Raw genomic sequence first — 11,483 nt, 5'->3', positions numbered from 1 at the left:
CCAGATAACCTCTCACACTGTTTTTTATTTTATTTTGTTATTAACAATCATTGTTCTTAAATGATAGAATTAAATGTGAGCTCTAGCAAAAAGTTCCTTTAGAGGGATTTAAGCAAATGATTAAAATAAAATATTTAACCCCTCTGCCTATTTGTTGAATCTGAAAATACTTGCATAGAGACATAGAATCAGCCTTGAACAGTAGGAGTCTTTCATTTTCCACCTACTGATTTTACGGGGATAAAGTAAAACACCAAACAACCAATGCTGAAATGTCAAGGCTAAAATGTCACAGAAACATAAGTTCAGTAAAGTAGCATCTTCTGTTCTGAGTAGTCTGATGACACAGTTAACGCTGTGCCTTTAAGGATGTGGATGTGCCCTTAACATCACTGAGCTTCATGGCTGCAACCTTAACATTTCCTGTCACAGTCTGAGTCAATCCTCATGCCCACACAATAGAGTGAGTTTCCATTTCATTCTTGAGTTCACACAGGTAAGTGGGTGGGTATGTGCTCAAACTCAGAGATGCATTACCATACTAATCCAAGTCCATTAATCTCATTGCTCTGATTTTTTTTTCTTTCTTTTGAAATTAAATAATTCTTTACCTCCTGCCCTCCACGGCTTGGTAATAACTCAAAAAAGCACTGGAAAGAGTCAAGAGCTGGGCTACTACTTGACCAATGACTCTCCAAGATCCTTTACTTCTTCATGCTTCAGTATCCTTTGTAAAATGAGATTCATAATATCCGGCCCAATTCTACAGATGGCCAGAATAAAAGCATTTAAAATGTTTTGGGAGAAAAGCATAAGAATACTGTGACTTTAAAAAAGCAAATGATACAAAATAAGAAGATGAATACAGCAAATAACAGAAGAAATTGACAATCTTGAACAATGTCGTTACTGACTAGTCTCTTCTCTCTTTGCTACCTAATCTCAAAATATCTTGCAGCTCCATAGTGGCTGAAGTTTGTGTTCATACTGCCAAATGCTATAAGTCATTATAGGTGGTGGCCGCCAAAGAGCTTTTACTTATGTGAATTCTATCTAATGGTATTTATCATATTACCTGTTAAACTGAGAAGTTTTCAAAATATTATTTCAAATCAAGACAACAAAGTGTACTTAGTTTTTGTTGTCTTCCTGCCTAGGCTCAAAGAAAAGCTCAAGATTTCAGATGAGTACTTGTTTGAAAAAATGATTTATAGCTATCCTGCCAGGTATGACTAAAGATAGCGAATAACAGTACAGAAAGCACTAATAACAAGCAAATTTTATTAATCTCTTTGAATCTCTATAAAAACGTACATATTGATACTTAAACCTACTACCATAGAAAATACTGGAAAACACAATACACATGCAGGCACCCTGTTAGCTGAGTGATGACATCATTACACGTCAAAGAGCCTCTGGAAATTTCCGCTGTATATTCATGAGAGAATGAGAGTGAAAAAGGCAAATCATGTCTTTGTACCATAAAAGAAATCATTTTGACCTCGGAGACCCCTTGAAAGGATCTTGGAGATGACCCAGACCTAGGGGACCACGATTTGAGAACCAACGTAATCGATTAATTTTTAAGGTCACTTCCCAGTTCATAGTACTTCTCCGATGAATGTTTTGCTCTCCTTCGCGGGCCACCCTTTGAGACCTAAGGTCTCAAGACAGAGCCCCTAGCGTAGTGTAACCCAAAGCGAAAAGCCCCGGACGCTCCGGGGGGTGCTCTGCTTAGCTACTGGGAGTCGAACACGCTCCCCTGAGTCGGCGGAGGACGCGGGATCTAGAAACCAGTCCCAAACCTGCCCCCCGCGCGCCAAGGCGGGGCCAGAACTGGCTGCGGGCGGCCGGGCTAGCCCAGGGCTCAGGGCAGAAGTGGCGGCGGCGACGGCGACAGCTACAGCGAGGGACGGCTCCCCGGAGACGCCGGCCAACTGCCCGCCCGCCGCAGGTGAGCCGGCCCCCGGGAGGAGGAGCGCGGCCAGGTACTCCCAAGGAGCTGCTTCCTCCTTTTCCCACAGCTTCGCGGCCTCCCGGGATCAAGGCTGGGCCTGCGCCGCGCGTCCCCGTGCCGGCCAGGGCGGCGCTCCGCGGACCCCAGGCGCTTCCTCGAGCGTGCGGGCCAGTCCGGCCCTGCGGAGAGTAAGGCGAGGGTTTTGGGGGCGCCGAGACGGAGGGTCTGGCGGCCTTAGGGACTACCCAAGCACGAGGCTCCGGCCTGGGAGCTGCTGGAACATGCGCCCGCAGTTGCAGGTGCGGGGCCCGGCGGCTCGGCCCCGACGAGGAATGGGCGACTCGGAGGGGGCCACCTCGGCGGACCGGGCTCGATTCCAACGGAAAGCAGAGGGCGGCCGCGGCGATAGGTGCCCGCTCTGCCGTCTGCAGAGTCCGGAGGGTGGGGTGGGGAGGCGAGGGGTAGGGCGGAGGCGGCATTTGTCCCCGGGCACGCTCTCGGGGCTGCTTTCCGGGCGCGGGTCGGACGCCGGCGACCGAAACCGCGCGCGGGGCGCAGTCGCGCGGTGGCTTTGAGCACAACAGGTAGGTGATTCAGTTCCCACAGGAACTCAAAGTGCTGAGCCGGGGCCTTTTTTGACGTGGTTTTTGTTGGTTATTTTGTTTGTTTCGGTTTGTTTGACAGTTGCCAGACTATGTTTACACTCCTGGTGCTACTCAGCCAGCTGCGCATACTTACCTTCGCGTTCCCTCATCGCACAAGAAGTCCAGAGGAGTCGAGGCATGCGGGAGAAGAAGGTAAGCCTGGCTTCCGGCTCCAGGAAAACCCTCCTGGAAACCTGACTCGGATTACAGAGCTCAAACCAGAAAGTGCAGTCTTTGAAACTACATGCCCCCATCAATCATAGAAGCACTAAAATGTCCTTTAATTTGTGGTTTATTTGGTAATGTTGTGGTTTGTTATGTTAAGTGCAATTTATACACATTCATTTCTGTGAGTTACTTTTGCTAAGTATATATTTAAGACCAGGTTGGTGGTTAACTGAATGGAAAACCTATTTCAACTTCTGAAAATCAGTGAGTGCCATTTTTCTAGATGAAGCTATGTGGTAATTATAATGAGCATAATTCTTCCAGTTCTTCCTGGAAAGATGGACAGGGAGACCAGGATCTAGTCCGGATGTGTTAGGAGACTCTGGGCAAGTTACTTAACCCCTTTCAGCTTGTAAAATGATGGTGATGGGGGATGGGGAGTGGAATGATCTCTGAGGTCCTTTGTAACTTTTAAATGCCTGGTTATCTGGGTAAAGTCAGAAGGTATGAGAAGATTAGGTTTGGGGTTTGCTAACCTAGCATTCCATACCTTGTGGACTCCAGGTCTTAGACTGATTCCTGCCCATATTTTGAAAGCCTAACCAGAAAAAACAGAAAAGAAAAAAAAATGGCTTTCATTTCTCCCTGCGTAGTCATTGTGCTTCCCTACCCAGTGCCAGTGCTTTGGATCTACCTCTCCACACATTCCTGTCCCTTATTCATTCTCATCAGATCCTACTCTTGTTTTCTTTTGGGAAGGATCTGTGACACTAATACTCCTGGATGACTTATTAATGATTAATACAGCTTAGTGTCTCAAACCTTCTAGGAGGGGGTGTGTGTGTGTGTGTGTGTGTGTGTGTGTGTGTGTGTGTGTGTTAAGATAGGGCAATATCTTAACCTGAAGGAATCAAACACTGACGGCAGAATTCTAGGCAATTGGATAGGCTAGCCAGTGGGATGGGGGAGATTTGGAAGGAAATCCTTCTTGGTGCCTCCCAAGTTGCACCATATATGTAAGTCCACTCATACATAAGGTGGATGATCCATGCTCAGCAGGACCAGATGCTGATCTCCAGAATGCTTGGGAGTGTATTCATTCATTCACACGATACAGCATAAAAGACAGTCTCAAGGACATCACAAACTATGGAAGGAATTTAGAGATCATACTTGAGTGCAGAAGGCTGGAGCTAGCTGTGGGAAATGTAAATGAAGAATCCTGTATATTTAAAAAGCTGATTTGTTCAGTAATAACCTCTTTATTAACATATACTATGTGCCGAGCTCTCTGCTAGGCACTGGAGATGTAGAAATGAAAGATTGTAATCCTGACCGGGAGGACTACTTCATCTAGTGGGAGAGGCAGGGTGTAAACCGATAATCTCCATAAACTCTATGACAGAAGTTAAAACAGAGAGTTTCAAGAGCAGAGGAAAGAGTGAGTTAGCAGTAACTCTGTCTCCGGAGAGTTGTATGGCACAGAAGCCAGTGCTCTCTATCTGCAAATGAGATATAATAAATGTAGATATGAAAAGTAATTAGGAAAATAAAGGACCTTCAGCTGCATTCTGATAAAGCCCAAAGGTGGGGTTGAAATGACCTAAAAAGAATTTATTTAGAAAGCATGGGGAGACAGGAAAATGGAATATCTCAGTTGGTGGACTTAAAATAGGGGAATGCACAGGCAACTTCCTAGGATGGTCTAAGACAGGAGACAGAGATGGAAAGACAATCTGAGGCAGATACAAAGGTGCAAAGGCCAGTGCATCCTCCAGCAACGGCCAGAGGGAAAATAGGAACTCTCGCTGGAAGTTCAGGATGCTACAGGGGCAAGGAAGTTTGCCTCTTTCAATTAAAAGCAAATCCAGGGCTACTTAGACCCCAAATAACAAAGGACAGTATTTCTCCTAAGATCATAAGGGAGGCAGGAAGATGTTTGATAAGGCACTGAAAGTGTAAGGTCAACCATGGACTGAATCAGAACTTTCACAGTCAGGGAAGTGGTAAACAGCAGCCCCTCCTGGAGGGCATGTTTTATACATCAGTGAAGACTTTCGTTGGCATAAATATCATTTCAGGAACAATAAAAATATGTATGACTCGCTTTTTTATTTTCGTTTTAAGTTGAAAGTCCCATTTGGAGGGCAGGGGCATTTTATAACTCAGAAAACTGACTTGAATAGGAGACCGACAATGAGAAATTTGGCACTGCTTTTCTAGCCAATAAAATGTAAAGATCTGGGCGTACCTGAGAAGTAGCAATACAGAGGCAGATTCTAATTCTCCATTCTGAAATTAGATTTCATGTAGTAAGTACAATATAGCTAAGTTAGGCAGGCTCAGAGTTACTTCATTACTGGTTTAATATTTTAAACCTATGCCAAGCTGAGTAACGGACTATACCTCTGAATTGCTTCAACTGGTAGAATTTAGGTCCAAGAGTTCCTTCCCACTACAGGAAAGTCAAGTTCATCCATTTATTTTTGTAAGTAATTTTTTTGGCATCTCTATGTGTCAACATCCCTTGCTTTAATGGAACTTTCCTTCTAGCTAGGGGAACAGAGTGGTAACAAGTAAGTAAAGCATACAGAACACCAGATGGTGATAAGTGCTATGAAGAAAAACAAAATATAGTAGGAGATGGGGATTGCCAGAGGTGGGTGAGTGGGGATGGGGTTCAAGGTAACATTGAACAAAATCCAGAAGGAAGTGAGAGAGCAGAGTGAAAGAAGAAAGTTCTATTTAGAGGAAACAGCAAGTTCAAAGGCAGGAGAGAACCAGGCACATTGGAAACCAGTGTAGCTGTAGGGGACAAGGAGAGCCCTTAGAGCAGCAGTCCCCAACCTTTTTTTTTTTTTTTTTTTGCGGTACGCGGGCCTCACTGTTGTGGCCTCTCCCGTTGTGGAGCACAGGCTCCGGACGCGCAGGCTCAGCGGCCATGGCTCACGGGCCCAGCCACTCCGCAGCATGTGGGATCTTCCCGGATCGGGGTACGAACCCATGTCCCCTGCATCGGCAGGCGGACTCTCAACCACTGCGCCACCAGGGAAGCCCGGTCCCCAACCTTTTTGGCACCAGCGACCGGTTTCTTGGAAGACAATTTTTCTACGGATGTTGCGGTGGATGGCTCAGGCAGTAATCCAATGATGGGGAGCGATGGGGAGCGGAGCGGCAGGTGAAGCTTCGCTCGCTGGCCCGCTGCTCACCTCCTGCTGTACCGCCCGGATCCTGAGAGGCCTCAGACCGATAGTGGTCCATGGCCCGGGAGTTGGGGACCCCTGCCTTAGAGGGCCATTGCAAGAATCCCAATGAGAGATGATGGAGACTTGGAAAATTTTTCATTCTGTCTCCATTAGGTGGTAGTGTAAAATCTACAAGGAGACAAAGAAGAAGAAAGAACAAAAATATTTTATCACACTGGTCTACCCTTTAGAATATTTCTCAAAACATCTATCACCAATGATCCCATTCTGGCTTCCCCCTTGGTTCAAATAGCTCATATGTGTTATTTCTAACATAGAAATGAATACACTAGAATAGCACTGGCCAATAGAAATAAAATACAAACCACATAAGAAATTATCTAGAGCCATATTTTAAAAAGTAAAAAAAAAAAAAAGGTGAAATTAATTTTAATAATGTAGTTAATTTAACCTAATATATCCAAAATATTTAACCCAGTATTTCCAAATATAAGCAATAGAAAGCATTGAGATATTTCATATTTTTTTAAACCATGTCTTTGAAGTCCCCTGTGTATTTACACTTACAGCACATCTCAATTCACACTAGCCACATTTCAAGTGGTCAATAGCCATATGTGGCTAGTGGCTACTGTATCTGACAAATCCAGCTCTGTTAAGATTCAGACCTGCTTGGAAAAGTGATTGATTAGTAAGGAAAATATCTTGGCCAAGGTGTGACTGTTCTCAAAGGCTAAGAATAAATGGCCAACCTGAGGTCACTCTCAAATTAGTATTAGTCTTCCAGACCATGCACTGTCGTCAGTCTTTTTTTTTTGGCTGCATTAGGTCTTATTTTTGGCTGCACGCGGGCTTTCTCTAGTTGTGGTGAGCGGGGGCTACTCTTCATTGTGTTGTGCAGGATTCTCATTGCGGTGGTTTCTCTTCTTGCACAGCCTGGGCTCTAGACGTGTGGGCTTCAGTAGTTGTGGTGCGTGGGCTCAGTAGTTTTGGTTCGTGGGCTCTAGAACACAGGCTCTGTAGTTGTGGCACAGGCTTAGTTGCACTGTGGCACGTGGGATCTTCCCAGACCAGGGATCAAATCCACGTCCCCTGAATTGGCAGGCGGATTCTTAACCACTGCGCCACCAGGGAAGTCCCTGTCGTCAGTCTTGATCCATCTTTCAGTTGCCCACTTTAATATATTCTTCCTTTAGTAATGGTTAGCAGTGAGAAATACCAAGACTTTTAAATTCTTATAAGCAGTTGGGGTAGTTCTCAGAGAGTTTCTGAATTCCAGTCTCAGTAATATGATCTGGAGCAAGATCACTTCAGCTTTGTGTGACACCAGAACGAGTTTGAAGTTTTCAGGTTTTGAAAATACTGCCTTGGTAGGATATTTTGGTTTTGTGTCAACCTGTGCTTAGCTATGGTGTCTACCATTTACCTTCCCTACATGCACATGTAGACGGAGTCTTATAAAACTTTGTAGACACATGTTTAGGGGCTGAGTGGAGGGAGCTACTCCTTTGGGAGGGACTGAATGGCTTTTAATTAATCTTATAATTAACTTATGATTTTATTAGCTTAGAAGTTTAAAATTTTTTGGTATAAACCTGATAGAACAATTTTAATATAAATGTATGAATTTATAATTTTAAAACATAAAGAGATCTTAGTTATTATTTAGTTCATATTCCCATTTTCCAAATGAGGAAATGGCAACCCAGGGACTTCCCTGGAGGTCCAGTGGTTAAGACTCCATACTCCCAGGGCAGGGGGCATGGGTTCGATCCCTGGTCAGGGAATTAAGATCCTGCATGCCACACAGTGCAGCCAAAAAAAAAAAAAAAAAAAGTGTTTTCAGGAAATGGCAACCCAGAGATATAAGTGACTTATCCCAGGATATAGCTGATAGCTAAGCCAAATCAAAAAGAAGAGTCTGTCTTCTAACTCTTAGTCCAGTACTCTGTCTGTTACACCAGACTAATTTTTCTCAGTCAAGATAATAGGAAACCAACACTTTAGAAATAGAATAGTCTGGCCTGCCATTTATTGGAAAAATAATTGTCTAGAGGAAAAAGTGATACTCACATAATTTTTATTTATGCTGATAATTTCGGACATAATCTACTCAAGTATGTTCTGGAATTTTGTTAGTATCTGTACTTCATATTTAGCAGGAATTATTTTTACTGATGATATTTCTTTTTGTCAGATTTTAAAACCACACAAGAAAGTTTGGTATAATTTAACCAGATCAAAAGAACTATATGCTTTTACCGTAATTAAAACAGGAATTTTCTGCCTTATTTTTTATCGGTGTTTGAAATCTTTCTATTTTTTTGCTAGTCTTTACATCAAAAGAAGAAGCAAACTTGTTCATACGTAGACACCTCCTATATAATAGATTTGATTTGGAGCTCTTCACTTCCAGTGACCTAGAAAGAGAATGCAGAGAAGAACTTTGTAATTATGAGGAAGCCAGAGAAATTTTTGTGGATGAAGATAAAACGGTAATTTGGTTGATATGTTAATTGGCTAGACATCTTTTAAATTGTACTTAAGGAAGTGGCACTTTCAGTCAGTAGAGATTATGTGCCTTAAATAGAATTCAGATTGTATACCTGTTATCTCTTTCTACTTTCTTATATTGTAATTAGCCCATTTAGACTTGGCTTTATACTTAACTGGGCTTATAGTAATTATCAAATTATCAATTATGTCGTGATTTTCTGTGTTTAACATTATGATATTCAAAGACAATAATGAAGCAGAGTGAATTAAACTTCAGGATATTATTTTAGTTAGTTCTCTGACTCAGGCTTCAGTCATTCAAGACTCAGAGCAATTTTTTCTATTAGGACTTACCATTTTTGATTACTGTATTTATATTTCAAGTACTTATTGACGACCTATTATGTGCCAAGTGCTCTGCTAGAGACTGAAGATAAGATATATAGTCCCTGCATTCAGGATTTTATTGCTTGGCAATAAACCTTTAGAAGTTCTCCCTTAAAATACAATTAAATCCTATCTGTTAATCCTGAAAAGGTACAAAACAAACAGCCAGCACTGTCCCTGTTATAATCTGGCATATTCTTTAAGAATGACAAGTGACCCAGATTTTTCACTTTTGTAGATTAAATAACCCCAGCTCCTTTTCCCCTTCCTCAAGAATCCCATTTTACTCTTTGGTCAATAAGAACCTCTCTAGGTATCCTTTAAATGCAGGTGTTATTGAAACTTAGTTCTTTTTTCTTCCAAAATTGTGCCCAGATTCCATTCCCTGCTATTATCTGCTGCATCTATTAGAGAAGGGAAAGAAAGTCTACTCTGCGTTGTAGTTGTGCCTGTTGAAATTCTATTGTTTTTCACAAACCCGTTTTCTAATTTTATCACAGTTCCTTAAAAATGGCTTCTATTCTCTCAAGTAACACTGAACTTAAACAGTCTCAGGGATGTCTTTCCAAATCAATAAATAACTTTCAATAAAATTTCCTAGGAGACTGAGGGCTCACCTAATGTAGAAAAAAATCAGACTCCTTTTCAAACATGATAATGAGTCCCCTGCTTCAACTTCCACCTCTGCTACTTTCATCGACTCTCTAATGCGATAGTGTCCCCTGATGCCTGAGCGAGGGCTCTGGGCAGGTGAAGGGAGACTATCAGCGCACAGTAGTAGAGAGCTAGCACTGGCAATAATCCCCTGACCAATTCCAGAGTTGGAAGAAACAGTGGTGGATGGCAGTACTTTATTAGAGTGAGTCACGCCCTCCAGCATGAATGAACTAATATCCTACCTGTGGCACATGCCAAGCGTTTACCACCCCTAGTCTAGGTCATTGAGACCAAATGAAATGACAATAAAGAAATTAAATAAACTTGGAAATTTTACCTTTCTCTTAGATGGCCTTTTGGCAAGAATATTCAATTAAAGGACCAACCACAGAATCAGGTAAGGCAAGAATTGATAAATTTTCATGTTTTTTCCCACCCTCTCTCATAGTACATTTTTAGTTTCATTGTTTGAGTTTGGTTGTTGCACAACATACATACCTTGTACAGCCAAGGAAGATTTCTCAGTTATACACTGGGCTATCTAAGACAGAGAAGGCCACATTCATCTATTTACACACTGAAAATCAAGTTTGGTGAGATAGTAGGGAAATGAGATAATAGGCTTAATGCTATTTTAAACAGTCTAGCTAAGTCAAGACTTGCACAGAATAAAAGTAGGACTCTATTAGTTTCAAATAGTAAACTATTTTAATTTTTTTTTCTTTTTTACCATTACAAGTAAATGGAATACTTATGCTACTAGGTAAATTAGGATTGTTAGGTAGAATTAAGTAACTCCTAGAGAGGGGAGATCCTTTATTTTATCTACATTTATCATCTCTAGCTGCTTTTTAGTCAGGTTTGTTTTGTTTTGTTTTGTTTGTGTTTGACAGCTCTTTTTTCATTCCCCCTAGGTAGGGCCCCAGCTATAGGGAGACTGTATTACATAGCTACACCAGAATTGCTTACTACATTTATCTTAGTAGTTAATACCAAAATGTGTATAGTTGAACAAAGAACATGTTTATCCCACTTAGTGTTGACTTTCATCCATTTAATATAACATTTAAAATAAATGAAGCTAAGGACTTCCCTGGCGGTCCGGTGGTTAAGACTCCACGCTTCCAGTGCAGATGACGCATGTTTGATCCCTGGTTGGGGATCCTGCGTGCCGCACAGTGTGGTCAAAAACTTAAAAAAATTAAAAATAAATGAAGTCAGAGCTAGGGCTTTTAGGAAGTGTATCTAAATTTTTTCTGGTCATGTTTCTAGCACAGACTTTTAAAAGTAATCAATATTAATTATTAGATGCCTAATAGCATGCTTACACCCAGCGTTGAATTTATTGAAATCATAGGTGGTGCTTTTCAGTTGTTATATTCATGTTATTTTAATGATTTATCTTAAGATGCTAACAGAGAGAAAATCGATGTTATGGGCCTTCTGACTGGACTAATTGCTGCTGGAATATTTTTGGTTATTTTTGGATTACTTGGTTACTATCTTTGTATCACTAAGTGTAACAGGCAACGACATCCAGGGTAAGTACCAAATAATAATATTTAATTTACTATTATATGTTCTATACTGTCATTTTTAAATGGCTAAAAAAAATGGCTGCCTTTTTTTTAAAATACACTTTTGATTTTGGAATAATTTTAGATACACAGGGAAGTTACAAAGATAGCACAGAGAGTTCCCTTATTTCCTTCACGCAGCTCCCTCGTTGTTAACATCTTATGTTACCATAGTACATTTGTAAAACTAACAAACCAACATTGGTACATTACTATTAACTGAGTTCCAGCACATTAGTAAAGCTTCATAAAGGCTATAATTGTTTGCATAATAGAATCTCAACATCCTTATTAGAATAAAAAGTTATTATCTTCTCTATTATCTTATCTGTAAGTAGAGATGAGAAAGTGAAGAACTAACCTTATTCAACAAAAAGTACCACATGCG

The 11,483-nt window shown here is 41.4% G+C and overlaps 1 protein-coding gene and 1 pseudogene across 3 annotated transcripts in view; one reads left to right on the top strand and one right to left on the bottom strand.

Annotated features, from left to right (window-relative positions):
* The first annotated feature begins 1,908 nt into the window (after nt 1-1,908).
* PRRG4 (proline rich and Gla domain 4) overlaps nt 1,909-11,483 on the top strand; it is a 16,687-nt gene continuing 7,112 nt past the window's right edge. The window contains exons 1-5 of one of the 3 annotated variants that reach the window (XM_060159459.1): nt 1,909-1,991; nt 2,645-2,757; nt 8,310-8,473; nt 9,867-9,915; nt 10,927-11,059. In XM_060159459.1, coding sequence (XP_060015442.1) covers nt 2,655-2,757; nt 8,310-8,473; nt 9,867-9,915; nt 10,927-11,059 — 449 coding nt within the window. In that variant the 5' untranslated portion in view covers nt 1,909-1,991; nt 2,645-2,654. Of the gene's footprint in view, nt 1,992-2,131; nt 2,260-2,412; nt 2,545-2,644; nt 2,758-8,309; nt 8,474-9,866; nt 9,916-10,926; nt 11,060-11,483 lie in introns of those variants that run through there. The other 2 variants (XM_060159458.1, XM_060159457.1) reach the window with 2 other exon arrangements.
* LOC132525886 (copper transport protein ATOX1-like) overlaps nt 5,774-11,483 on the bottom strand; it is a 25,798-nt pseudogene continuing 20,088 nt past the window's right edge.

The sequence above is a fragment of the Lagenorhynchus albirostris genome, chromosome 9, assembly GCF_949774975.1.
Source record: "Lagenorhynchus albirostris chromosome 9, mLagAlb1.1, whole genome shotgun sequence".
Classification (NCBI taxonomy): Eukaryota; Metazoa; Chordata; class Mammalia; order Artiodactyla; family Delphinidae; genus Lagenorhynchus; species Lagenorhynchus albirostris.
The sequence above is the reverse complement of the archived record's forward strand: the minus strand, read 5'-3'. Positions and strand labels throughout refer to the sequence as shown.